This window comes from Bos indicus, chromosome 17 (genome assembly GCF_029378745.1).
Source record: "Bos indicus isolate NIAB-ARS_2022 breed Sahiwal x Tharparkar chromosome 17, NIAB-ARS_B.indTharparkar_mat_pri_1.0, whole genome shotgun sequence".
NCBI classification, from domain to species: domain Eukaryota; kingdom Metazoa; phylum Chordata; class Mammalia; order Artiodactyla; family Bovidae; genus Bos; species Bos indicus.
In genome coordinates, this window is record NC_091776.1 from 60,124,454 (window position 1) to 60,152,410 (window position 27,957).

Below are 27,957 nucleotides of genomic sequence, written 5' to 3' on the forward strand. Positions count from 1 at the left end.
AGACTGATCCTGAAGCCTCCAGACCTGAGAGGCACTAGGTTCTTAAAGCAAATTTGCAGGGGGAAGGCGGGGAAAGATACGAAACTCCAGGAGGAAAACCAAGCCTCCCAGGTCCGTGAAGTCCTCCTTTGACTTCAGAGCTGCGTGTGAAAGAGTCAGGGTTTGGGGTAGCACAGGGGTGCTAATGTGGAAAGGAGGGTGCTGGCTGCTATCTGCTAGAGGAACTTAACCTAGGCCCTCACCTTGGGGGAGCTGCCTCCCTGAGGTGCCCGCTAAAAAAAATCACCTCCAGGGTTTGGGGAATTGAACGCAAAGGACTATGGGAGTCCTGAAGCAGACACCTAGTCAGTTTCAACGTCTGTCAATATCAAAAGAGCCTGGGATCCCATGGGCAGGGGCACTGGCCAGAAACAGGGAGCTGTCTCTACCCAGAAAGCCCCTCCCCAGAGAAAGTTTACGTTTTGACCGACCTCCTTAGTAAACTTCTTAATTAGGCCCCAGACCCTCCCGGAGAAACCCCTGGATGTCCTTATGTCAACAGAGTTCCCAGTTCAGCGACACCTCGGATTGAAAAACAGCTCCGCGCAGCAAACGGTGGGCGAAAGTTTAAGGGGGAATAAGCGTGTAATAGTCCCTCGCCAGACCTCACACATGCTGAAAAGAATATTTACAGCAAACTTGCCAAAGTAAACGACCCCGCCTATCCACCATCCTTTCTCCTTCCACCCCACCGCACCCCTCCCCCGGGTTTTGTAAACTCCAGATAAACACCATTCGGTCACAAAAGGGTCGATCGGCCCCCCTTTAGAGTGGGAGGCAGACGATGCCCTAGGGAAAAGTGGGAGCTGCAAAGGCTTCCTGGGGGGGATTCTTCGGCAAAGGGGGCTTCTCTGCCTCTTGCGTGGCCTGACCTGGGGATAGAAGATTTGGTTGCGTGCGCGTGCGTGTGTGCGCGCGTGTGCACATATAACATTTATTCTGAGGCTCCTCCTCGCCCCTTGCCCACTTTAAAATCCTCATTCATACTATTCTTCACCTTAAACACTTCAGACATCCCAGATTTGGAGAGAATTAAAAAAAAAAAAAAAATCAGGCCTACAATTAGGTGAATACTCTTTGCAATATAGATGGAGGAATATTGTAGGGACACCAGAAGTTCGGCGCCTCCTCTTGGATTCAAATTTTGGCCCCCTTTTCCCGCTCTTTTAAAGCACCGTTTCTCAGGCTCTGCCCAGGGTCAGGCTAGGCTGCTCCAGTATTTCTCCGTCTGTCTTTTGTTGAACGTGAGGCGGGGAGAGAGACCGAGAAGATCGAAGGGGTCTGCATGGAGGAGGGGAAAAATAACCATGGTAGAGCCCTCGGCTACAGCCTAAAAGCCCGGACCCGTGGCGCGCTGGTCTGCGAGTTGTCCCAGCCGCCAGGCATGGCACAAGTCTTCGGAACGCGCTAGCCAATGTTTAACCCGAATGCAGTGACCACCAGGCCGCTTTTGTTTGTTCGCAAATTAATCACCCAGCGCACGGCCGGCGCCAGAGTGGGTTTATCACCCACCGGGAGGGGGGCGCGGCGGCCCCGCAGAGACAAAGAGGAGTTCGCACCTTCCCGCTTTTGATCCCCAGTTACTGCGGCCTCCCTGCATAATACGAGCCTCCTGGGGCCGAGTCTGGGAGGTCAGTCATAATTGGCGGAAGTTTGCAGACCATTAGCAAGATGTCGACATTTTCGGTTCAGAACCCCACAAACTTTCCTCTCCCGCCTTCCTCTCTGGAGCGCTGGAGTGGCAATGGGGGGTCAGGAGTGGCAACTGGGGTGACCCCAGGGTTAAGGTGGAGCTATGGGCAAAAACAGGCACGTGAGAGAAGGGGCCGAAATCGTGGTTAAGTCCACCTCCACCGTTGAGGCCAAAGGCAAGTTGAGATATTTACAAGTGAAATCAGCAAGCTCCCCTCCCACAGTCCAAAACCGAAGCGAGGCCAGCATGCGGACGACCGAGTAAAATGTCTCTCTTCCTGGGCATCTGGACGCTTAGAACACCGATTGGGTGGATGTGGATGTGTGTTGGGGGTCATCTCGTGCTTGCAGAATTACTTTCCTTCTCTTCGGTGCGTTGGAGCAGAGATTGGCCGGCGAGTGCAGGCAAAACCAGACCCCGGGTTTGGGGCCGCTGCTGGAAGCACAGCGGTGCGGCCCCAGGCTCCGGCGGCCAGCAGAGTGGGGGAAGGGCGGGTTTCAGCCTCCGGAGACTGGTGAAAACCCTGAGGTGACCTCGGTGGTCGGTGTCAGAAGGGGAAAGGCCTGGGCTTCTCGCACCCTCTGGGGTCGGGCCGCCAGAGACGCGGGAGGGGGCATCTTGAGCCGACACCCTGACCCCCGCCGCTCTTGCTCCACCACCGCAGAGAGAGACCGAGAGACCGGCCAGGAGAAAGACAGACCTAAAGGGAGAGAAAGGGGCGAGATGGCAAGCCAGATGGAGTTCGCAGAACCACTCTTATTCTCTCTGGTGACTTCAGGGAATTCTTAGCGCTGGCGCCAAGCGCTCTTAACCATGTGCGTCAAAAATGCGAGGCTGGAAAAATCTCGTCGCCTCAAAAGTTCCGCCCCTATCTCCGCGCGGTTGGCCCACAATGGAACTGCATTTTTCCCCACCCCCCACCCCCACTTGCTCCTACTTCGGAGTCTGGAAGCTGAGGGTTTAGGGGGTACACGAGGCAAAATGTAAGAGAGGGCTCTGCTGGTTACCTACACACAGTCACACACACAGAACAACCCGAGCCTGGGAGTTCTTAACCCCCTAGGCCCCGCAATTCGTCCTTTCTTGGTTCCATTGGAGAAAGTTCCCAGCTTAGGAAGGGTAATAGAATACTGTCCCCAAGACGTCCCTCCATCTAAGCAGCGATGGCCCCTAGAATTGGGAAATGTGGGTCTGACCCGGACAGGGACCTGCGGTAACAGTTACCAATTCGGCGACACGTCTGATGGATAAGATCCTGTTGCGTCCCTCCCCTTCACCCTTGCTGAGCACCCCCCACCCCCACACACACACCTGAACTGGAGCCAGTCACCTCGCCTCTGGGGTGGGGGCGTTTCACGATTTGTTTTACAAATTCACCCCCGACTTCTGGCGAGATAAGTCTCTGGGTGGAGAAAAGAACTGAGGCACCAAGAGATAATTGCGAAGCCTGGAGAAGATAACGGGCCTGGAGCACCTCCGCCCACCAGCTCGCCCACCCCATTCCAGCAGCTCCTCACCCTGCCTACCGCCGAGGGGAGGGCGACGGCTGGACGCGGACAGGCCCAGAACCTAGTCCCTCGCTGTGCTCACTTTGTTCAGATACCCTCTCTGCTCTCACACACATTCAGGTGGAAAACCGGGAGCCCGAGTCCAAATGGAAGACGAGATCTATCTAAAAGGGCTGGTAAATCCATTTGAAAAAAGCCCGAATCCGCCTCCGGAGTGAGTTGAGCGCAGACCCGGGGCTACAGCGCAGGCTGGGTCAGTGTTTGCGTGTATATGGTTTCCGCGGGTGGCTGAGTCCTAGTGGACTGCCGCGTGTTCGCGTACAAATGTGCTGGGGGTGTTTGGGTCTCCGCGCATAGTTTCGGGTGGGGCGCGGTGGGGAGAGAGCCCCCTCGCGTGGGCTGAGATCTGGCCGCACCCGCGTGCTCGGGAGCCCGCGCGCGAGCCCTGCTGCCCGGCAACGAGAAATACCCGAGCTCGGGAGCCCTTGAGCGGCGGCCGGGAAGAGCTTGGCTCCACGTGGGGCTGGAGAGCGCGCACAAGCCTGGAGACGGCGGCGTTCGCCTCTCCGCGGCGCCCGGCGGCCGGATGGCAGCTCACGGGAGCCGGGGCCGTCCGCTCCGCTCGCCCGGAGCCGAGTTAAAAGGGTGAGCGGGAGAGAGAAACGCCCGCGGCGGCCGGAGAAGCGAGCCGAGCGCGCGAGAGGCGAGCGCCCCTGCCCGGCGCCCGGCGCGCTCTCCGCCTTCCTGGCCAAGCTCGCTAGCTCCCGCCTCCCTCCCTCGTGTTCCCTCCTGCCCAGCCTCCTCCCTCGATCCCGGGCTGGATGACTGAGGCATTTCAGACATGGACTGAGCCAGAGCGAGCGAGCAAGAGAGCGAGCTCCGGGGCTGCTGCGATCTCTCGATAAGCCACCTAGAGGCGACTCGGTGCGCGCGCTCCCCAGTGGCTCCCCGCCCTCCCTCTGATCATGTTGACATATTCACAGGACAGGCAGTAGTACCGTTGCGGCGCTGCGACGTTACAGTTTCCGACACCTTCTTTTTATAACTCGGCTCTATCCCCCAGCACTCGACCTGTGAAAACCACGCCTATGCAGCAACACAATTGGTCCGAAAGCGTCAAAGAGCCAATCAAGAGGCCTCCGGCTCCCCGCAGCCCACAGCAGAGCCCGACCTTCTAGACCGCCGAGCAGACGCCCGGGGAATTCTAGAGGCGGAGGAGGGTGGCGAGGAGCTCTAGCTGGCTTTCTTTCGCTCCCTCCCTCTCCTGGCGCTCCTTCTCCCACTCCGGTCTCTCTCTCTCTCTCTCTCTCTCTCTCTCTCCCTTCTTTTCATTCCCCTCCTCCTTCCCCCCCTAAATCCTCCCAGCCCTGCGCGTCTGGACGCTGATTTAGGAAGGGAATTCGCTCACGTTTTAGGACAAGGAAGAGAGGCGCGGGAGCAGAGCACACACAGCAAGATTCGGATTGAAAACCAGACACCCTCCGGAGGCTCGGAGCGGAGGAAGGCGGAGGAGAAGGGCGAACGGAAGCCCGCGTGCAGTTCAAGTTTTGATAGCGCTGGTAGAAGAGGGCTTCCATCAGAGATTTTTTTTTTTTTTTTTTAAGGAGAGAGACTTCTTTTTTTTTTCCTCTCTCTTCGCTCGCAGTTCCAGTCGGTCTAGCGCAACTGCAGACGCCTCCCTCGAGCCAAAGGGAAAGGCTAGAGACGGGGGGGCGGGGGAAGAAGAAGGAGAAGAAAAGGTAAAAAAAAAAAAAAGTCTCCTAGGAGAGCCGTCCGCATTGGCAACAAAGAACTGGGGGCTGGGGAGCGATCGCCGGGACCCAGGGCAGGCGTGTCTATTTCGAGCCAAGCAGCAGGGCTCCGGCGCGAGTCCAGACCCTGCTCGCTCCCCTCGCCTCGGAAACCGACTTCCAGGAGCGGCTTTTTGGAAACGCCAGACACCGGGACAGTCACCCAAGCGACTATGTCTCCTGATTTCTCGCCTTGCCCTCTTTAAAAGCGGCCTTCCCCTGCCCCAAAGACACTTCCCACTCTTCACTTTGAGGTGCTTTCGTTGTGATCCTCCCACCGCCTTTTTTCTTTCGCTTTTTTCCCCCCTCCAAACTATGCGCTGCTGTTAAAAAAAAAAAAAACTAAACTAAACAGCAGCTGCGGACTTGTCCCCGGCTGGAGCCCAGCGCCCCGCCTGGAGTGGATGAGCCTCTCCATGAGAGATCCGGTCATTCCTGGGACAAGCATGGCCTACCATCCGTTCCTACCTCACCGGGCGCCGGACTTCGCCATGAGCGCGGTGCTGGGTCATCAGCCGCCTTTCTTCCCCGCTCTGACGCTGCCTCCCAACGGCGCGGCGGCGCTCTCGCTGCCCGGCGCCCTGGCCAAGCCGATCATGGATCAATTGGTGGGGGCGGCCGAGACCGGCATCCCATTCTCGTCCCTGGGACCTCAGACCCATCTGAGGCCCCTGAAGACCATGGAACCCGAAGAAGAAGTAGAAGATGACCCCAAGGTACACCTGGAGGCCAAAGAACTTTGGGATCAATTCCACAAGCGGGGCACGGAGATGGTCATTACCAAGTCGGGAAGGTAAGCAAGCCACGCACCCTCCCCGCCCCCACAACTCCCCTAAGCGACTGGAGGTTTCTTTTCTCCTTATATTTATCTTCTCCCAGAACAGTCGGTTTACCAGTTATTTGACTTAGAGGAAAACTTAGTCCCCCCCGCCCAGAACTGTGTACAGAAACCTCCCCGGCCTTGCCCCAGTGATAGGAAATTTCAGCTTACCTGGGCGTCTGCAGTGGGTGGTTTTTCCTACTTGGTCTGCATACCGGATTCTCTATGGGATAGGTAGAATTTTTCAGTGGTACGCAGATACCTTCTGCAGGAAGAAAGAAAAGTACCCCCATTGCAGGAAAACTCACTGTGCAAACCTTTCTGGACCATCCCTGTGTCTTTGTAGATGTTGTATTTTTGTCTGTTTCATTTACACTGAACAGCTCTTTTTGTTTGTGTGGTAGTGGGAGGCCTGGCTGAAACTGCCCTGCCCTTTCAACCCTCCAGCCTAGCTTCTGGATCTGGAGGGGGCCTGAGCCTGCCCCCTGCCAGGTTTAGAGAGAAAGCGAAGGGGATTTGGGGCTTGTCCATGCTGCTTCGTGTGTCTGTAATCAAAGGGAGAGTTCAACAGGCAACTCTGGATGATTCAGATTGTGTTTGCAGACCCAAGGAGCCAGAAGGGAGACACGTACTGCTGTTTCATATGTGACTATATTTTACATACTGTTTAGAGGTCCTGGCCTGACCAAAGCGTGCCTGTCATTTAAAGTCACTGATTTTTTTTTTTTTAATGACATTGAAGTCTATCAAGGCATACAGTTGAAGGCATAAAAGGAAAATCTCCTCTTGTCTTTAGCTCTCTGTGTCTTTCCAAGCTGAACGAGGCCAAAGTTTGCCACTTATCCTCCAGCCCAGAAGACAGTTTCATAGTGATGCATTCCCTGCTCCCTTTTAAGTCAAAAGTACAGAATGCTAACACTTCAGGGAAATAAAGACCAGTTTGGTGGTGGAGTCTTGTAGTTTGGGTCTGGTCCCGAGCAGTGGGGGTAATGTGGTTAGCAGCGCGATAGGCAGGCTGGTGATCAGGCCTCTGAGTCCACCCCAGTCTACAGAATTCCTTTCGAGAGCTCACCGAAGTAGTTTCATTTCGCCAGCATCAGGATTACTGTTCCACAGCCGAGAGGGGTCCCGACTTGACATTTCTTTGCTTGATCCGTTTAACATTTTCTCATCCATGGGTGGTGGAAAATTCTAGCCTTGATTAACCAAAGTCGACTAAAATCCTGCCCCAAGCTGTTTAGAACTAGACACCGGCAGGAAAAGGCATAAGCAAAAATTTACCTCTAAGGAGGGCAACCTAAAAAGTCACACAGGGGACCAAAAAATTACAAGGAAATTATTAGACAATGTAGAGAAACCCAGTGCCCCTTATTTACTTGTTTTGAATCTTGGGCCGTTTAAAATAGAGACATTGAAGCGTATTTAATTCTTCTGTTTCTGAAGGAAGCAATTTTGCACCCAGTTGTCATACTCTGAACCAGTGCAAGATCATCCTTTGTAACAGAAAGTTTTAAATTTAATTGAAGTATTTTAGCATAGAGGATCAAACCCAAGATTCTGAGTGATTTTTTTTTTTTTCCCGTTTCTTTTCTTCCTTCTTTTCTCCCTTGTAGGCGAATGTTTCCTCCATTTAAAGTAAGGTGTTCCGGGCTGGATAAAAAAGCCAAATATATTTTGCTGATGGACATTATCGCTGCGGATGACTGTCGCTATAAATTTCACAATTCCCGGTGGATGGTAGCAGGAAAGGCTGATCCTGAAATGCCGAAGAGAATGTACATCCACCCGGACAGCCCTGCTACTGGGGAACAGTGGATGTCCAAAGTTGTCACTTTCCACAAACTGAAACTCACCAACAACATTTCGGACAAGCACGGATTTGTAAGTTTCACTGCTTGCCTTCCTAAAATTTCCTGTCTTCTCCCTAGCAAAGGCAGTGCTTTCCGCTTCCAGGTAAAATCAGTTTCTCCCTCGCTCTCAGTTACAAAGCATAGCAAACTTGTTCGATCCACAGAGAATTCCGGGGTGTTTCTCTTCGGATAATACAAGGCCTGGCGTTCTAAAATAAGTGAGGGGCGAGAGAACTTTATCGGCTCCTGTTCCGTGGCAAGGCCAGGTCTTGGTAACTGCTTGACCTGACAGGAAAGTTAAAAACCCATCGTGAAGATGGAAAATTAAAGTTAGGTGTTCGTAAAGGATTTGTTTTACGATATCATACTTCTACTTTGAAACCGGTCATAGTATTGTTTGGGAGGGTTTTAAGGTTTGAAACCTCGACTCCGTTGGTGAGACGGTGTGGGTACAGATTTTGAAAGATTTTCTTCCCTTGGACTAAAAAAGAATCTGGCTCAGGTGAAGGTCAGGTTTACCAGAAATGAGACCTAGATCTCCCGGTACAAAAATTGTATGTGTGTTTCAAGTATATATATGGATTCAGTGCGGGAGTCCCTAGAAACTTTCCAGAGACTTAGATTGCTTGTAAAAGTCAAGCAAGGGACCTTTTGCCCCCTGCCCCTACGCCTCCCCTACGCCTCCCCAACATTTCAATAAAATAAACAGTGATAAGTGAGGAATAAGCAGAAAGATTAGGCCCAGGAAACATGAATGGCATGGACATATCTTCAGCAAGCAGGAATTGCATTTGAAGCCCTTGATTTGATTAAGGCATAAATATTCCTCTCTAGAGTTCAGCCTTTCAGGGCTTTAAGTGGATTGGGCTCATCAATTAGTGGGCGCTTAAAGGACTGAATCATTTTGTAAATTAAAATGCATGTTTTTCTCTATCTTTTAAGACTTTGGCCTTCCCAAGTGATCAAGCAACGTGGCAGGGGAATTATAGTTTTGGTACTCAGGTAGGCTAGGGTTCAACAAAGCAAACTTAGATGGTGAGGGTGGTGGGGGGAGGGCACCCTTTGGAAACTGAGGAGCAATTTGGATTCTCCAGAATGTAACATGTGGGGAGCTGAAGATTCCCACCGAGGTACTCCGAGAAGGTGGGCTCCCTGGTGCCGTTGGTGGGGTAGACGTCAGCCTGGCAGGGGTCCTAGGAACCCATTGGTCTTCCGATAAATCCTCTTGTGATGTGTTTCTCTCCTCTTCCGGCCCCTGCAGACTATACTGAACTCCATGCATAAATACCAGCCCCGGTTCCACATCGTGAGGGCCAATGACATCTTAAAACTTCCTTATAGTACTTTTCGGACATACTTGTTCCCCGAAACCGAATTCATCGCTGTGACTGCATACCAGAATGATAAGGTAACCAAAGTTGCTTTCCTTTTTAATGGTGATATTAACACCTCCCCACCCCCACTCTCATCCCTTAAACTGCTTTGGGGCGAGGATGAGAAAGTTATAAGAGCATTGCAATGGGAGTCTGATTTTTCTTTTGTGATTTGACTTTCAGTGGAGCTTGGGGGGAAGGGGGCAGTGGCACATAGCAGAGGCAGAAAGAAAACTAAAAAAACTTAACCAGCTAGGGATCCAATGCTGAGTGGAAGAAAAAAAAAAAAAAAGCCAAACTAACACTGCCAGTGAGAAACTCCTGTAACCACCTTAAGGTTGCCTGCCCCACCCCCACCCCGAGCTTTCCCCTGTCTGTTTCAAGGTTCCTCCTCTTTTCATTCAGGAAGAAGGATCCAGAAATCTGGTTAGAAAGGAACCAGCTAAAAATTGAAGGCAAAAGCCGGTAGGGATCTTGGGAGGGGAGTCTCAGCGGAGACCAGATTTTCTCCCCTAGCCAGAAATCCCGAGTAGCTGGTCTGGTTTTTATTACCTTTTATGCTGCTGTGTTTTTTATGGTGTGTGTGTGTGTATGTGTGTGTTTGGAAAAAAACTACTCTGATCACAGGGTCATGCTAATTGAGTTGTCTGAGGCTTTTGAGATGAGATGACCAAAGTTACCACTTCATTTGAAGGTTTTTTTTTTTTCCCCCTCCCTGGGCCTGAGGCCGGGGATTAGGAGTACCCCCAAATGGAAGAGCAGACAGCACCTGGTATGTAAGCTATAGTGGCCTGAAGGTCATGGGTGTGTGCACAGAGCAACACAGAGAAAGTGCTACGAGGCCACCAGTCTCCAGCATGGCTGTTAGCAGGCAGTTACTGGGGGTAGGGGTGAGGGTAGGGGGGCGGGGTGGGGGGGGGCACCTGAGGACCCCTGCTCTTCAACTTCTGAACCCTGGTCCTCAGTGCCAATCCAGCTCACCAAACAACGCCGCCCTACATTTTGATTTCACTCTCACTATGGGTGGGTCCTCTGTGGCCCACTGATGGGGTGTTGCAGTTATGTTTCCTTCATCTGAAGACTAAAGACATCAAGGTCTCCTCTCCCTGAAAGAAGTACAAACAGGAATTGACTCCAAGAACAAGAATCCATCCAGGGGCCCTTTTTCCACCTCCAGCGAACTCTGTGTACATCATCCCCTTCCTCTGCCTCTATCCCAGGAAAGGGATTTGAGAGACGACATCCGACTTTTTCCTTAGCGTGTAAAATGCACACTCCTTCTGGACCCAGTACCCTGTGAATCTAAGTTGTTAATGGAATAATAAAATATAGCATTTTTGATCAAAGCAGCCACGGGCCTTCTCCACCTAATGGCAGTGGCAGGGGCATATAAATGAAAACAAATGTTTCCAGCAGTCATTCGGTCCTTTTAAATCTGTAATTGTCAATATTGTAATTCCTCAAACACGTCCCCCCCACCCCCAACACCCAGCAAAAAAAAAATCAAACCCAGTCCAGCACAAAGGTAGTGAAATCCCATAAATCATTTTATTAGATGTACAGAAAAAGTTGGAAGGTGTGCTGTGTGAATGTATGTGCATGTGTTTGGGCAGGAAATATACCATAACATATTTTATGATCAATTGCCCTATATATAAAAAAAATCAAAATGAAGGCATAATTTTAAGATCCACAGGTTACCCTTTTGACAACTTTTCCATTTCTAAGCCCATGTGGTTGGCTGCCCAGGCAGGATCATTGCAGCCCAGAATCCCTGGTTTGCCCTCCTATAGGCAACGCCACGGAGAAGGCAATGGCACCCCACTCCAGTACTCTTGCCTGGAAAATCCCATGGACGGAGGAGCCTGGAAGGCTGCAGTCCATGGGGTCGATGAGGGTCGAACATGACTGAGCGACTTCACTTTCACTTTTCACTTTCATGCATTGGAGAAGGAAATGGCAACCCACTCCAGTGTTCTTGCCTGGAGAATCCCAGGGACGGGGAAGCCTGGTGGGCTGCCGTCTATGGGGTCGCACAGGACACGACTGAAGTGACTTAGCAGCAGCAATAGGCAATGCCAGCCATCGCACAGGTTCCTTTGGTTTTCCTCCCGGGCCCCCTCAAACTTCTGCTGTGTTCTCCTCTCTCTCTTTAACCTGGCATATCCAAATGACTTCTCCGGTTGGAAGTCAGGTTTCGCATGGATCATTTGAGTTGGGGGGCAACCTCTGGGAACATTCTAGAAAATGAAGCCAATATCTCTTTCTTGCTTGTGTCTCCTCCTCTAGATAACTCAGTTAAAAATAGACAACAACCCTTTTGCAAAAGGTTTCCGGGACACTGGAAATGGCAGGAGAGAAAAAAGGTGAGCTGTGGCAGTCATTTCTCACACAATTTAGAAAATCACTTTTCTGAGACCTAGGACTCAGCTGTTAGAAGTGGGATGCAGGCCCTTTTCTTGAGAAGGGTGGTGGAAGGGTAGAAAACAATTTACTCCCCCTTGATCAAGAGTCTACAGATTTCACTACACTACTTTTTCTTCTTCCTCCATATTACCTTAAAGAAGGTCAGCTAGGCCACCCCCATAGATGTCTCTGGAAGAAAAGTATCAGGAATAACAGATTATATACAGACCCCTATTAATTCCTAATTAATTTAAGTTCATTCTGGGCAAGTCCCAGGAAAGGACTAAGCCATTCACAAAACGCTGTGGAATTTTTGCAATCTTGTCTTACAAATACTCTCAGACAGAACCTAGGCCCCTGGAGACATATATGGCTCCCTCCTTCTGTGGGGACATGTATCATTTTGCATTAAGCTGACAGCTGGATGGTATATAAAAGAAGCTCTCCCCTCCCCCACTCACTTTCAAAGAATTTTGAAAATCTAGAAAATCAGCACCAAGTTTTAACCTATCCCCTGGGGGAATGGGTGGGCATTAAAAAATAATTTCTCACCTAGATTCTTTTTCAGTCCGATTAATGTGTTGGTGAAACGATTAGTACACCATGAAATAACCACTTCCTCCCAATCTTAGCAACCAGTCCAGAGCTGGTCTGCTGTTTGTGTTCACTACTTTGAGTCCTCTGTTCTCGTTGGTCTGTGAGGCTGGCTGCTCAGCCGATCTGGCCAGCTCCCATCTCCCCTCTTGCTCTTGGCTTTTAAAGAGCAAGCCCCAGCCAGTGCCCCTTTCCTAGGGAAACCGTCTGGTCTTGAATACAAGCCTTCTTCCTCCCTCCCTCCCTCTGGGCTACAGTCTTCAGCCCAGTCCCAGGGTCCCGAACAATGCTTGGATCCTTGTGGCCGCCCCCCGGGGCACAGAGATTTCTGGGAATTGGTGTCATCCTGGGTGCAGGCCGGGCGAGGTGTGTGTGCCCAAACCTTTTGGAGAGGGTGAGGCTTTGGAGAGGGGGGAACATCCTCTATAATGCCGGGTGTCGGCTTCTGCCACAGAAAGCAACTCACCCTGCAGTCCATGAGGGTGTTTGATGACAGACACAAAAAGGAGAATGGCACCTCAGACGAGTCCTCCAGCGAACAGGCCGCCTTCAACTGCTTCGCCCAGTCCTCCTCCCCGGCCGTGTCCACAGTAGGAACATCCAACCTCAAAGGTGAGCCTGGCCACCTCTGACTTCTCAGATTTCTCCAGGTCTTGGAGGTTTGAATGAAGAGTTGGGACCTGGGAGCATCCACCAGGGAACCTGCCCCTCCAAAGCTTTAGATCCTTCTAGAAGTTTGTAAAACGGAAGCCAAATCTCACCAAGGGTGATCAGGGGTGTCCCCAGCCCCTCAAAGTTAGTCTGAGCTCTCAGATTCCTTTCTCCCAGACGTTGGTCTGGCAGGGATGAGGGGGTGGTCTCTCTGTTCCTGTGTCCCCTCTGGGAGTAGGGGGCTGGAGCAGCCCTCTCTTTTGTAACTCCAACCAAGTAACAACTGATTTTTTTTTTTTTTAATATCTTTGAACTCTAGCTTAAAACATGTTGAGCTGGCGGGGGGTGGGGGGGAGCACGGGAGATTCTCTGCCACTTGGAACAGGGAAGGGGGCTGAGAAAAATTCAGCTCTAGAGTCACCCTAGACCTATGATAGGAGATGGAGCCCTGAGAGTGGGAGCTGGGGAGGGCAGGGGTGGAAGGGGAGGAGCTGCTCGGATCCTCAGTTGATTTCCTGTGTTTAAAGAGCAAGAACTATTTATTTGGAAAGACACACATGCTCCCAAGGGGAAGAAACCTGTTTTTTAAGTGAAATAAAATGAAAGTCCTTTATGTCTTCAATCTGTTTAAGCTTTAAACACAAAATGGGATCGCTTTTTCTTTTTTTCTTTTTTTTCTGGTAGGACACCCACAGAGGGTGTGGTGAGAGCAAAAGAAAATCTATGATTGTCTCCAGGCAGTGAGCCCCCCGCCCTCCCTCAGCCATCACCCATCTCTGTCTGCAGAGACAGGCAAACAGAGAAGGCTCCGGGGAGTGTGTGTGTTGGGGGATGGGTGTTCAAGTCTGCCACTGCCGATTCAGACGTCAGGGTTCTCTCCAAACAAATCTTCCTGAAAGAGTCCACAAATCTGTGGAAGGGACTGAAATCAATCATTCAGGGAACAAAGCGGGTAACTAGAAAGTGTTCCTGCCCTGAATTTTAGTGTAAATCAGTTTTTATTTTTTTTAAAGTGAATTTGCAATCCAGTGGAGGGGAAAGGCCAGTAAAGGCTTTGTCTGACCTAGTAGGAGATCAGTCCACATGTATAAAATAGTAAAATTCACTACTGCAGGGAGGATTGCGGCTCTAGCTAGAGACTTGAAATACATGACTAGCTGGTGGAACCCTTCCTCCGAAGTCTGAGGTATTGTCACACTCCCACTTTGCAGATGAGAAAACTGAGGTGCAGAGGGGTTAAGAGGCTTTCCCCGGGTTGCACAGCTGGGAAGTGGCCGAGCTGGGGATTCCAAGTGGGGCACTGGAGTTGTGCTGGCCCAGGTTTTAGAACTAACGCCCTTCCGCCTGGCTTGTGTTCCCCCTCCCGCGGTAGATCTGTGTCCCAGCGAGGGGGAGAGCGACGCGGAGGCTGACAGCAAAGAGGAGCACGGCCCTGAGGCCTGTGACACGGCCAAGATATCCACCACCACGTCGGAGGATCCGTGCAGGGACAAGGGCAGCCCGGCCGTCAAGGCCCACCTCTTCGCCGCCGAGCCCGGCGGCCGAGCCCGGGACAGCGGGCGGCTTGACAAGGCGTCGCCCGACTCGCGCCACAGCCCGGCCACCATCTCGTCCAGCACCCGCGGCCTGGGCGCCGAGGAGCGCCGGAGCCCGGGCCGCGACAGCGCGGCCACGTCCAAGGCCGCCGAGGAGGCGCGCGTGCTGCCGGGCAAGGAGGCCTTCGCGCCGCTCACCGTGCAGACGGACCCAGCCGCCGCGCACCTGGGCCAGGGCCCCTTGCCTGGCCTCGGCTTCGCCCCTGGCCTGGCCGGCCAGCAGTTCTTCAACGGGCACCCGCTCTTCCTGCACCCCGGCCAGTTCGCCATGGGGGGCGCCTTCTCCAGCATGGCGGCAGGCATGGGGCCCCTGCTGGCCACCGTGTCCGGGGCCTCCACAGGCGTCTCGGGCCTGGATTCCACGGCCATGGCCTCGGCTGCCGCGGCGCAGGGACTGTCGGGGGCGTCGGCCACCCTGCCCTTCCATCTTCAGCAGCACGTTCTGGCCTCTCAGGTATTTATCAGCTGCCTCTGTAGCCCCTCCTTCCATGCACTCTCCTTTGCCTGCCTTTTAGAACCAGACCCTCACCAAGTCTCCCTGCCTAATAATAACTTATTATTATTACTAGGGGCAAGGCTTATTTCACTGATTCATCATAACCTCACACCCACCCCCTCAAAACTTAAGAAAACAATTTTCCCCCTAAGTTAAGGGCTGTGTCTAGCAGAGTAACTAGGTGGTATAATAGATAATAACTCTCCACAGCATTTCCTTTGTGCCAGGCATGCTCTTCTCAGTGCTTGATCTATTCTGTTTTTCGGTGATCCTATGATCACCTCCACCTTCTAAATCAAAGAGCAGAGCTCAGAAATGTTGAGTAACTTAACCAAGATCACACAGCTGGTAGGTAGGTGGTGGACATGAGTCTCTAGCCCTAGGCACTCAGACTCTGGGGGCCTTTTCCGGGGGCTGTGATTTTAGCTTCAGAGTTGAAATGTCTCTTAAATGTTTTACAGCCAGCCCTCCCCCAAGACTAGGGAGAGATCATGGCTTGGGGATGGGAACTGACTCCCTGCAGATGAGTTGAGTCTGTACCCTCCAATATGAAGCTACTTCTCTGCCCCCTCCCATCCCTCACTGCAAGCAGGCCAAGCTGCTTCCCAAAGGGTTAATAGTTTGTGCACACGTGGGAAATGTCAGAGGACAGACTGGGGCTATGGCAGGCCTAGCAGCCTGTGTAAGGCTGAGACAGCTGTGTAGGGACTCCGGGCAGCTGTGGGGAGACATTTCAGGCGGCTGGAAGTGCTCTGAACCTGGGCAAAAAGATTCTATGAGGTTTTCTGCACGCCCTTGCCTTTTGCCTCCTCCCCTCCAGGGAGGAGGGAACCAGAAAAGGGCTGGCTTCTGCCCTTCTGCCATCCCTCCCATCTCTTGATCTAGCCCTTTCTGGAGCCATCACTGGTAGGTAGGTGACAGGTGGGTGAGGGGCTTCCTGGCTCAACAAGTAGTAACAGTACTACTGAGGCAATGGGTCCAAGCCAGGGCCCCAGGATTTGAATTCTGCTTCTGCCACTTGCTAGCTGAGTGACTTCCTATACTGGGGCCTACCTCAGTTTCTCCACTTTTAATAGCTGGGGCTCCACCAGCATATCTGGGGCTAGATGATTTCTCCATCTCTGTTCATAGCAAATACCCTTTACTCTCTCCCCTTCCAACTTGCCCTCACCCCTTTGCCTTTTGCTTAAGGATCTTCCCCAGATTTATTTATTTTTTTAGAAACTTCTAGAATGGAGTGGAAGGGCTGTGAGGTGGGGCAACAAGAATTGGCGGGGTGGGGGGGGGTGGAAATATATGTCCAATAGTTTATGCCCTCTGGTTTTCAGCCAGCTACTTTTGTGGGGTAGACTGTAGCCCCATTTAACAGGTGGAACAACTGACTGATGGGAGAATTTCCAGCAGTCTTGATGGCCAAGCACCTTATGTGAAGCATATTGCAGGCGGCAGCAGTTCATTTCATACCCACAGAGTCCCCCGAAAGAATACGAGTTGTTGAACTTTTCCGTTTTTGCCATACAAGAAAGCTGAGGCCTAGGGAGTACTTTGGCTTAGAGTAACACAGCTCAGATTTGGGTCTAGACGCAGAAGTTGGAGCGTCCTGCTCCCCATCCCCCCGCCCCATCCCAGGGAGTGAGGTTAAGGACTCATCCGAGGGGATGGTAGGGGGTGGAGGAGGGGTGGTGGATGAGGTCGGCTCCTCCCCACCGCGCAGGCCCCGCTTGCTCACTCTGTCCTGTTGTTCTCCTCCTTGCCCAGGGCCTGGCCATGTCGCCTTTCGGAAGCCTGTTTCCTTATCCCTACACGTACATGGCCGCAGCGGCGGCCGCCTCCTCGGCGGCAGCCTCCAGCTCCGTGCACCGCCACCCTTTCCTGAACCTGAACACCATGCGCCCGCGGCTGCGCTACAGCCCGTACTCCATCCCCCTGCCGGTGCCGGACAGCAGCGGCCTGCTCACCACCGCCCTGCCGTCCATGGCCGCCGCCGCCGCCACAGCGGGCCCCCTCGACGGCAAGGCCGCCGCCCTGGCCGCCAGCCCGGCCTCGGTGGCCGTGGACTCGGGCTCGGAACTCAACAGCCGCTCCTCCACGCTCTCCTCCAGCTCCGTGTCCTTGTCGCCCAAACTCTGCCCGGAGAAGGAGGCGGCCACCAGCGAACTGCAGAACATCCAGCGGTTGGTCAGCGGCCTGGAAGCCAAGCCCGACAGGTCCCGCAGCGCCTCCCCGTAAACCCCTCCCCAGAAAAGTCTCTTCATTCCAGTCCAATCCAGTCTGCAGTGCACTTTGTGGGATGTCACATAAACCCCGGGCGTGCAGTGAGGTCAGCCCTTTTTTGTGCAGCCTTGTCTGGGAAAGGGGTGCTGGACTCCCTGGAGAGAATGTGCTAGAAACAGGCCCTGTCTTCTTGGCTGTGGTTTATACATCCGGGATCTGGCTCAGAAACGTCCCAGTTGCATTGAGCTGTTGGGGGTAGGAGTTAAAGCCTTGGCGGCCAGAGCAACTCCTTGGGGGCTGGTCTGGAAGCTGTGGGAAGATCCGAGGTAGCCAGGCCCCAGGAGGGGAGGTGTTGAAAAGTTTCTCCCCCAGTGAAGATATATATATATATATATATTTTTTTTTTTTTTTTCCTTCACCGTCCCAAGTGGAAACACAAAATTGAAAAAAAAAAAAAAATACTGGGGACAAATGGATACATTAACATGATTCTGTTCGTGAAGATTAAAAACTTTCTAGTGACGTGCATATCAGTTCTAAATAAATTACTGGGCAGCATTGTTTGGGGAGGGAAGTCTCTGCCATTCTTGTTTAGTCTCTATTAAGGAAATCTGTGTCTTTTTAATAATTCTTGTGATGTTTTAAGAGCTCTAGGTCTCTTGCATGTTCCACAGTAATGTATTTGTGGGTTTTATTTTTGAATGCTTGCTTTTAGAGAGAAAATATGACCCCTTATCTTTTCCTAGATCATTGACAACCTTAAGGGGGATGGCTTAAAAGGAAGGGATGGGGATGATACCAAAAATGAATTTATTTTATCTAAGTTCTGTAGCAGGATTCATGTTGTCCCTCTGGCAGTTCTTTTCTGTTTCCTGTATATGCAATAACAAGGTTTTTAAAAAAAAAAAATAAAGAAGAAGCGAGACTATTAGACAAAGTATTTATGTAATTATTTGATAACTCTTGTAAATAGGTGGAATATGAATGCTCAGAAAATTAAACTTTAATTTATTGACATTGTATATAGCTCTATGTAAATAGGATTGCAGCTGTCAGGTTTTGTGGTTTTGTTTTCCTATAGTCAGTTTTATTTCAAGGTCACAGGATCGCTTTTAAAAGTAGAAAACACACTTTCTGCACCGACACCAACATAGTTTTCAAAAGAGTCATCTGCAAAGAAAATTTCTTTTCTAATGTCCAAAACTGGGGGAAAGTGCTATTTGCCATTTTACCGAAAACTGGGGAGGTGGTGCCACTTCCTAGCCCCACCTGAAATTCCTAAGAGTGTTTTTGAGATTGCTTGGGGCGGGTGGGGGGATGGAGAGTGCAGAGGCTGTGGTTTGACTTTCTAATTTTTCTTTCCTATTTGTATTTGCTAGTCTCTGATTTCTTCAAAACAAAGTGGAATTGACTACTTACTGTCCTCAGTGTTGATGTTTTGATTTGGTGCCTCTAGAGACATATATTCACAGTTAAAAAGTCAGGTGCTGAGAGATGGTTTAAAGACAAAAATTCATGAAGGTATATTTTGTGTTATAATTGTTGATGAGTTCTTTGGTTTTCTGTATCTCCCCCCACCCCTTTAAAAATCTCATTGAAATTTCAATAAATTTTTATTGAAATGTCTTTGGGCCTCCTGTTAAGTGTTTGGTTTTTTTTTTTTAGGGACCTTTCCTGAAAGTGGAGTCAAGTCTTTCTTCCCTAGCTTCCTTTTTAGCCCCTTCTCTTTGCCTTTAAATAATTAAGACCGCCCCCACTGAACCCAAAAGAGATGTCAGTCAAGTTACAAAGCTAAAAACAAAAGTCCCTTACTCGGCCGGCGGAAGGGAGCCGCTTCAATCTGAAATTACTTTTCCTTGAAATTAGGAAGCAAAACGAGAGGCGGAAGGGGGGCTGATTAGAATTGGATAGAATCGCAATTGCAGATACTTAAGTTTTAATGGAAAAAGAATGTTCGCTCCTTAAGTCAGTGTTTCCCAGCCGAATCCGATCAAAAATGAGTGCGAGGACCGCGAACGTTTTCGTTTGGGGTTCGCTCTTTCTCTGCGCTTCAATCTGAGCCATCCAAGTCAATTTTTTCTTGCCCCAGTGTGCAGAAAAGAAAAAATAAAAAAATCTAGCAGACTCTCCCCGCGGCTAGCCCCGGCCTGGCAAGGGAGCAACCCTCCAGGCCGCCCGAGAAAGGGATAAACTCGAACGTCCCCTGGAGTCTCCGGTGTCTCAAATTGGACTAGGCTGACCCAAGGTACCCCCTCCGAGTCCTCAGCCCGGACTGTGCGTGCGACGCGCGGCCAGCTCTGCGCAAACTTTGTGTCCCGCGAGGGAGGAGGGCAGTTTCCAAAAGGTAATTCCAGGGCACATATTTGACCCCCCTCTGAGGGAAAAGTCACCAGGAGGCTGACACCCTCCTCCAGTTCTTCCCTCCAACCAGCCTCCGGGGCTGTTTGGGGAGTTGCCTTTTGAAGTTCGATTTATCTTTGAAACATTCAATAAAAAATGGTGAGGCCGTGACAGTCTTTGGTCTCCTGGCCTCCCCACCCCCAGCCTCGCCTCGGAGGTGTGTGTGTGTGTGTGTGTGTGTGTGTGTGTGCTGGGGCGGGCGGGGGGTAGGGTGGGGGTCGCAGGGGTTGGAGGACGGAAAGGTCCTCCAGGCCGTCTCTTGCCCCGGGGGGCCTTGACGTGAGGACGCAGCCGGAGCCTGCCAGGCGGCTGCCTTTCCATTCCCGCCCCCGCCCCCCACCTCCCTGGAGCCCGCCAGCCCGGCCCCAAGTCCCTGTCACCTTCGGGGCCTCTTGAATGGCCGGCGAGGAGGAACCGCCACCCCCCCCACCCCATCCTGTACTTGGAAGGAGATCGAGGTCGAGACCTTTTGGAGAGGGGGCATAGCCCCTTCCATCTCCAACCAGGCACGTGGGGAGCCCACAGCCTCTCCAGCACTGTCTCCCAGGGTGGGAGGGAAAACCACCGGGGTCGGAGATGGGTGCGTGGGGGAGCTTTGCGGGGCCTGGGGGCCTTTGGGGCGCTAGCTCTCCGAAGGGCCCGAAGATCTCCAGGGCGCGCGCCCTACGCGCAGAAGCTGCAGCTGACCGGGGCTGTTTATTGGCCCAACGATTAAGCGCAGTGCCTGCGCCCCGGGAAAGTGGCAGTCGGTTGGGGGTGCCCGGGAGGCGCTGTCCCTAACCCGGGTGGGGAGAGGCAGAAAACAGCCTCGGCCTCAAGGAGGGAACGAATGCTTTCCTTTCTCGGTCCCGATTTGCTCACCTCCTCCTCACCCCACCCCCAAATTCTCGGACGGTGCTCAGACGTGTGGTCAGCCTCTCTACCCCAGTGCTTCCTTTTTTTTTTTTTTTTAATTTAATCTCCCGTGTATCTTATTTGTATATAGTGATGTTAATGAGTAACTCTTGTGGCGCTGATGGACGGGGGGTGAGCGGCTCGCAATCTCTCTGGATTTCGTTGCCTATTACTCACCTGGCGCCGGTCGCAATCTCGCCGCGGGCTTTATGGTGGCGGCGGCCGCTGCGGAGGCCACTCGGGGCCGGCGCCTTCGCCTTTTTTTTTTTTTTCCCGGGCTTCGAGTGCCACCTATCTGTCTGGCCCACGAATGCGCCCCGGTGACGGCCGCTTCCTCGACTCCCCGGAGCCTCCCGGGTTCCGGAGCTGGGGTGTTTCATCTTTGCCCCTTCTCATCCTCTCCACCCCCAGCCCGGGCTCTCCTCCTTCTCCGGGCCCCACCCCAGCACACCCCCCACCCCCCCAGCATCGGAAGAAGCCGCCTTCATCTCTTTCCTGAATATCACTTTAACTCCTGTTTGGGCCTCAGATGAGAAAAACAGTCCTTCCCGACTCTGGGTTTCCAAGAGCCTTCGGAAATTCAGTGAAGGGGACACCCTCTCATTATTTTCTCACCAAATACCTTGCTGATCCGTGTAGAAACCTCCACTAGTTCCTCCGACCCTGTAGGGCTGGGCATAACCCGAGTTCCTTATCAGTAGATAAAGAGAGAAAGGATCCCCGCTCCCCAGTCTACACCACTCAGAATCTCCCCTGGATGCAACTCCCTTGTGCCTGGTGCAGTATCTCTTCCTTATTTTACAACGCTGGATTTTTTTTTTTTTTTTTTTTTCTGGTTTCTACCCTGGTCGCTTCTACGGGGACGAAAGGCACCCGGCTCGTGGGAGCAGCAGTCCGTAAAGGGCCTGGGCTGGGGTCAGCTACCGCAGCCTGCTGGGCCGAGCGATTTCGTGATTTGTAGATTTAAGGTGACAAATGCCGGTGCCAGCCTGAGCCCTTCGGCCCCCGCCCCTTGGGAAGATCGGCTCCAAGCCTGGCTGCGCCCGGGCGTCTGAGACCGGCGGCGGGGGAGGGGGCAGGCTCTTTTTTTTTTTTTTTTTTCTCCCTTCTTTTTTTTTCTTTTTTTGCTGTGCTCTGAAGGCGTCCGAGTTCCTGCTGACCTCCCGGCGCTAATTGCAGGGGCCGAAGGGCGCGCTCTAGCAGAGGCCGGGGTCACGACCCTGCGCTCCTTCCTCCCGGGTCCCACCAAGCTCGAGGGAGCCGCGTGTGCGCTCACGGGCGTGCGTGTGCTAGTGTGTGTGTCTGTGTGTAGAGCCTCCCTCTGAATCTGAGCTGTCCTAGAACCCACCCTTCTTTTGTGGGGCAAGTTCCCGGCGGGTAGGCCCTTCCAAAAATTCCATCCAAGAAGGAAAACCCTGGTGCTGACCTTTCCCATAAGCCAGCAGACAGGCAGCCGCCTTTGGGCTCTGCGAGAAGCTTGAAACGCTTCGCGTCCGTGCGCTTTTCTGCCTCGCTGGTTTCCAATTTTGACCTCACGGCAGCCAGCCAAAAGAGTGGCTGTTGGGGTGCAGATGCCAGGCCTCGATCGCGACCTGGCTCTTAGATACAGAACTCTAGAAAGTTCGTACCTATGGGTAATTCTTTGGGCATTCTGGAGCCAGGAGCTACAGGTGTTAGAAGTAGATGCGTGTGCGTCCGCGTGGACTTGTACGTGCCCTACCAGGAGACGTCTCTTCCAATTTGTATTTCGAAGTTGCTGCGCAAGACAGTTCCGGATGTAGATGCCTCTGGTTGTTTTATAATCAAGATGCGTATAATCAAGATGTATATGTTGCAGATGTCGGCGTTCAAAGTACACGAAACAACAATAATAAAATGAGCTGGCAGACCGGGGCACGTGCAAGAGACAGGCACTGGGTTCAGCGCCCCACAAAAGAGATCGCCTTTAACGCCGCCTCACAATTAACCCTATGGTGTGCGCGGACGACCTTTAAGCCTTGTTTTACGAAGTAGGGGGAACGGAGGCTCAGAACCGTGAAAGCACTGACCCGGGAGCGCCCGGGGAAACTGTGAGCCGGCATTTGAGACCAAGTGGGCCCCGGAATCCACTTGAACCACTCAGTCTATCTAGTTCAGGTGGAGGTGTGCTTATATCCCGGATGTAGAGAAATCTATGGGCGGGTGTGTCGGATTTTAGTGTGTGTCTCACCGGGTTTTCAGACGAGAGACCGTTTTACATTTGTTCTGGCGTCTGTCCGGCAGGGCGAAAGTGCAGTTTCTATCTCGGGGTCTCATTCTCTGGCCCTGTCTCCCGGGTCAAGGGAGGAGACCCCACGCTTGGGGCCATGGTTCCCAGGCGGATGCAGCGAAGGTGGAATGGGGACAAACCCCCACTTACAAACGCACGCGGCGGGGCACGCAAGTAGATACCGTGCTCTGGTCCGGATCCAGAGGGGCAGCGCGTTACCATCGCGCGGTCATGCGCCGGGGTGACCACGCTAACTCGTTTCCCTCTCCCGCCGGGTGGGAGGGCGAGACTCCGGCTTTTCTCCGCCGCCCTCGGGTCCTCACCTGCGTCCCTAGCCCTCGCGGTGCTCCATCTGCCCAGGCGCGGAAGCCGGGGACCGCAGGTGGGGACACTCCCTGCGCAGGCATCGTTTTTTCTTTTCTGGTTCGATCCTGAGCAGCTTCCAGGAACTTAAGCAAATTTACTTTCTCTCGTTCTCTGAACTCATTGGTCCCAGGTGGGAGCCGAGGGCTTGGCAGGTGGGGAGATAGATCCTCCGAGAGGCGGGAGAGGGGGCTACCGAGGACGCCGTCCCGCTCAGGAAAGGGGGTGTCTGCTTAGGGAACTGTGTGGCCCAGGCTCCCCAGCCTGGGCATCTGGAGGCCCCAAACACCCGGGGGACCTAGGCCGGGGTCTGGATGGAACCTAGGCGAGGACGTGGCGGGGAGCGGGGGTGACGGGTGAACACAGCACCCCCACCTTGGGCTTGGGTAGGGAATAAGGGCCCCTCGTCCGTGCGCCCCAGGTGCAAGGCGCTTTCTGCCCACGCGGCTGGGATGAAGTCTGGCGGCCTGTGTCCCTCGGATCCTGCAACTTCGAGCCAGTCCTGGGTTAGGGTGAGGGTGAGAGTGTGGGGTACGGGGGAGACTTAGAGAAGGGACATTGGCCCTGTCCAAGCCGTCCGGCTCTCGACACCTCCTCGCCCTCCCCAGTCCAACGATCCGAGTCAGTCAGTCTATTTGAGCTTTTGAAATGCGATCCCCCGCGCCACTTCGGTTTCCCGCTAATGACCCGGGCTCTGGTTTCGGGTTGGCGAATGGCACCCGGAGCTGAGGGCTGCTTCTCCGGGCCCGCGCCAGCCCACCCCCCGTCTAGGCTCTCTTCCCGCCGGCGCCGCGGGCCCAGGCTGGGGCGCCCCCTGGCCCCTTTCAAGGTCCCCGAAGTGTCAAGGACACCCAGGCACGGAACTGACGCTCGGGGCACTGACTTCCTCCCGCTTTTGCGCTTTGCCGCCCACCCTAGTCCCCAGCACCGGCATATTCGATGTCACTCCCCACCCCCTTTCTTTTTGTGCCGGAACCAGGCACCCCTCTCTCAGGAGCTCCTGAGGAGCGCCAGTTGTCGCGGGCCGTTATTTTAGTCGCTCCTACGCCCCAGTCCAGGGTAGGAGCCGGTTTGTCGTGTGGCTGCCAGTGGTGTGCCCCAATCAACACCAGGCCTTGCCCCGGCGCCCCTTCTCCAGAAAGCGCACATCATTTAGCTACTGGGCATTCTTTAGGGTGAGGGCTCTTAACTGGAGGCCTGGACTCCTGACTTCAGCAGATCCCCAGAAATCATATACAAAAATTTCGTACTTTGTATATATATATACAGATTTAAGGGAGGAAACCCTACAGTTTCCTCAGCTTCTCAGAGGTATATGAACCCAAGCAAATTAAGGTGCACTCGGTGCTTGAGGGACAAAAAGAAATAGGGGGTGGGTTTGGGGAGGAAAACCTCCAGAGTTTAGAGACTCTGGTTTTGTTCGGAGAGTTTGGTTTTGGTCATGTGGAATGTAGCTTTGGGGACCAGCTCCATCTCTCTGTGTATTCATCTTGCTCCCCTTCGGCAAGGACACTGTATCCTGGCTTATTTTGAAGCTGAGCCTCCAGACCCGGAAGGCTTCAGGCAGCGTCTAATTAGCTGACTAATTAATGATATTAACTTATCAACCCAATGATTATGAACAGTCATTATCACTCCCAATGAATTCTGTGTTAATTTCCTGTTGCTAAGGTCACCCCCCATTCGACTATCACAGGTAATAAAAGGAAACCACTTTTCATAAAACAAAATTGCTTTTTACTGCACACCCTCCTCCCACCTTAAAATCCAGGGCAAGGGGAGCCGCAGAGGAGTCTCCTTTGGGGAGAGAACACTGGGGTCCAGGTTAGGGGTCCCCCTGCATCTACACCCCCTTAGAGCCACCTCCATGTACATCGTGGGGAGTTGGCAGATTTCATCTTTATTTAGATCTTGCTAAGGGCTTAGTTTTTCATGTTTTTTTTTTTTTTTTTAAATTAAAACCACACTTGGTGGAATCAGGGACCTAAACTGTGGAAGATAGATGTGTATGTGTTGACCAGGGTGGGGATCTGAGTGTTTAGGATCTGAGGATCACTGGAGCTTGCCTGCCCCCCCCCCCACCCCCCCTGGGTGAAATAAAGGACAAGGGGAAGGCTGGGACCTCTTTTCACTGCAGAAAATTCCCTTTATCTTTACTGCCCAGCAGAGCCTAGAACAAAGTAGGCACCTACCCAAATTGTGTGTGAGGCCAGCCTAAACATGCTCAGGAACCCCATTAACTTAGAAGGCAGAGGTTATAGTGGAAACATTTTAAAACGTTGCCTGCATTTTTCTCTGTCATGCTTCCCTCTTTTGTTTTATTTAGGCAAACACATCAAGCACACATGAAAATTCACAAGCACTTAAAAGAAACTTCCTAGACAGGGCAAAATGTGCCGGGAGAGAGGGGAGGGTTCTCCTGTTTCCTCCTCTCTGATAAAATAGGGCCCCAGGGGAACCCCCCATCCCCACTCCCAAGTTTTGCCTAAAAAAACCACACCTTTTGGTGGTACTTGGCCACTTAGAGATGGATTTCCTCCCGGCATCAAGACAAGATGGATTTCATGATATAAGCAAGGGCTCCTTACTTCTCTCCACGGATGCCTTCTCAGCCCTCCTGAATCAACAACCCCCAGCCCTCTCCCCAACTTCACTCCAAACTTGCCTCCAAGACTTTCCCGAAGGGAAATCACAAGAAAAGTGTGCATGGTGTGACCAGCGTTTGGCAAAAGCCTGGACCTGACTCAGGGAGATGAAGACTCAGCGTTTTTGTTTTTGTTTTCTATTTGTTAATAAACAGGCCATTTCTGCTCTGGGTTTATTTGACATAAAATCCTCTCTAGTGTTATTTCCTTAGATTTCTTGATACATCTTGGTTTCTGAGTTAGAGCAGGGGAGGTGAGAAAGTTCAAACAGGAAGGGAGGACTGTACAGTCAATCAACACTAACTCTTGGTTTTTCCTTCGGGCGGGGGGAAAAAAAATTCGAGCTACCTGTTTTGCAGAGCTCAGGGGAGGAAGAATGAGAAATAAAAGCGGCTCACGGCCACCACTCTAGCGCCTTTGCTTGGCTGTTCCTTTGCCGCCATCTGCTGGTCCATTGTGGGAAGTGCAGGGCGCTTTTTCAAGACTTTCAAGGGGAGAGTCATTCATTTATCCATTTATTTATTAAGCAAATAGCTGTGTCTGAGATACGATCTCTGTTCTCATCAGATTTGCATCCCAGTAAATCTAGCTTCGTGGCCACCCCTTGTAAGTAAGATACAGATGTCAGAAGAAAGAACCAGGTCCTGTGACCCACCTGTGTTTCATGTGGCCTGTAAGCTAGAAATGGTTTTTGCACTTTTAAATAGTTGGGAGTGGGGGAATTAAAGGAAGAATACTTCGTGTGCCGATGACTTGATATTCAAATTTTAGTATTCAGAAATCAAGTTTCATTGGAATCCAGCCGCACCCATTCAGTTACACATTCTGTATGGCTGCCAGATTGAATTGTTTTGACAAGAGACCCTGTGACTTGTAGAGTCAAAAATTTTCTTTCTGTGGCCTCTTGCAGAAAAAGTTTGCTGGCCTCATGTCTAAAGAAAAGGTTGGCGACTACCCCCTGATTTTTCAAAATGGAAAACAGCGCTACAAATCCGGAGAAAGTCTGGAGGCCTTTGAAGTGAAGTGAAATGAAAGTCGCTCAGTTGTGTCTGACTCTTTGCAACCCCGTGGACGATACAATCCGTTGAATTCTCCAGGCCAGAATACTAGAGTGGGTAGCCTTTCCCTTCTCCAGGGGATCTTCCTAATCCAGGGATCATACCCAGGTCTCCCACATTACAGGAAGATTCTTTACCAGCTGAGCCACCAGGGAAGCCCAAGAATACTGGAGTGGGTAGCCTATCCCTTCTCCAGTGGATCTTCCCAACCCAGGAGTTTAACCAGGGTCTCCTACACTGCAGGTGGATTCTTTACCAACAGAGCTATCAGGGAAGCTCTTTCTTTTTAAGTGAAAGTTGCTCAGCTGTGTCTGACTCTTTGCGACCCCATGGACTATACAGTCCATGGAATTCTCCAGGCAAGAATACTGGAGTGGGTAGCCTTTCCCTTCTCCAGGGGATCTTCCCAGTCCTGGAAGATCTGGATCTAACCTTCCCAGACCTGGATCGAACTCAAGTCTCCCGAATTGCTTTGGGGAAACCAAAAAAAAAAAAAAAATGCCTCCCGGCCTGGGTTGGACTCAAAATGTGTTACATGAAGCTCAGGGTAATTATTTCAAAGTTGCTTTGAAATAGAAATGAACTGCAGCAGGAGGAGACACCCAACACATAGTAGGTTCTCAATAAGGTTACCTCCTCAGGGCAGGGGCACAGGTCCTGGAGAAAAGGCACCAGTTGCAAGATGTAGTTTTTGTTGTTGTTTTTTTCTTAATTTGCGTGTGTGTGTGTTATTTATTTTTAATTGAAGGATGATTGCTTTACATTGGTTTGATTTCTTCCATACAGCAGCATGAATTAGCCATGCTGTGTCTGACTCTGTGCGACCCCTTGGACCGTAGCCCTCCAGGCTCCTCTGTCCATGGGATTCTCTAGGCAAGAATACTGGAGTGGGTAGCCATGCCCTCCTTCAGGGGATCTTCCCAACCCAGGGATGGAGCCTGGGTCTCCTGCATTGCAAGCAGATTCTTTACTATCTGAGCCACCTCGGAAGCCCGAATCAGCCATAAGTATACATATGTCCCCTCCTTCTTGAACCTCCCTCCCACCTCCCACCCTTTTCCATCCCTCTAGGTTGTTACAGAGCCCCAGTTTGAGTTCCCCGAGTCATTCAGCAAATTTCCATTGGCTATCTATTTTACATATGGTAGTGTATAGACATTCCATGCTACTCTCCCCATGCATCTCACCCTCTCCTTCCTCCCCCATGCGAAAGTCAGTTCTCTATGTCTGAGTCTCTATTCCTGACCTGCAAATAGGATCATCAGTACCATCCTTCTAGATTCCATATATTGGCGTTAGTATACGATATTTGAGTGAGTT

The 27,957-nt window shown here is 52.1% G+C and overlaps 1 protein-coding gene across 2 annotated transcripts; it reads left to right on the plus strand.

The window, feature by feature from the left end:
* Positions 1–3,367: 3,367 nt before the first annotated feature.
* On the plus strand, positions 3,368–18,655 carry TBX3 (T-box transcription factor 3). Of its 2 annotated transcripts, XM_070769612.1 has the most exons (9): positions 3,368–3,493; positions 4,304–5,823; positions 7,464–7,731; positions 8,643–8,702; positions 8,962–9,108; positions 11,363–11,439; positions 12,528–12,685; positions 14,097–14,773; positions 16,574–18,655. In XM_070769612.1, the coding sequence occupies exons 2-9, from the start codon at positions 5,435–5,437 to the stop codon at positions 17,042–17,044; spliced, it is 2,247 nt and encodes a 748-aa protein (XP_070625713.1). In that variant the 5' UTR covers positions 3,368–3,493; positions 4,304–5,434; the 3' UTR covers positions 17,045–18,655. The 2 variants fall into 2 exon arrangements, with proteins under 2 accessions (XP_070625713.1, XP_070625715.1); XM_070769614.1 differs by lacking the exons at positions 3,368–3,493; positions 8,643–8,702 and having other exon boundaries at positions 4,421–5,823.
* Positions 18,656–27,957: the final 9,302 nt, after the last annotated feature.

Excerpts from the sequence above, each read along its gene's own strand:
- TBX3 (XM_070769612.1), top strand. The coding sequence starts at position 5,435 with ATGAGCCTCTCCATGAGAGATCCGGTCATTCCTGGGACAAGCATGGCC. Across the intron at positions 5,824-7,463 it reads GTCATTACCAAGTCGGGAAG|GCGAATGTTTCCTCCATTTA; the intron begins GTAAGCAAGCCA and ends TCTCCCTTGTAG. Across the intron at positions 12,686-14,096 it reads AGGAACATCCAACCTCAAAG|ATCTGTGTCCCAGCGAGGGG; the intron begins GTGAGCCTGGCC and ends CTCCCGCGGTAG.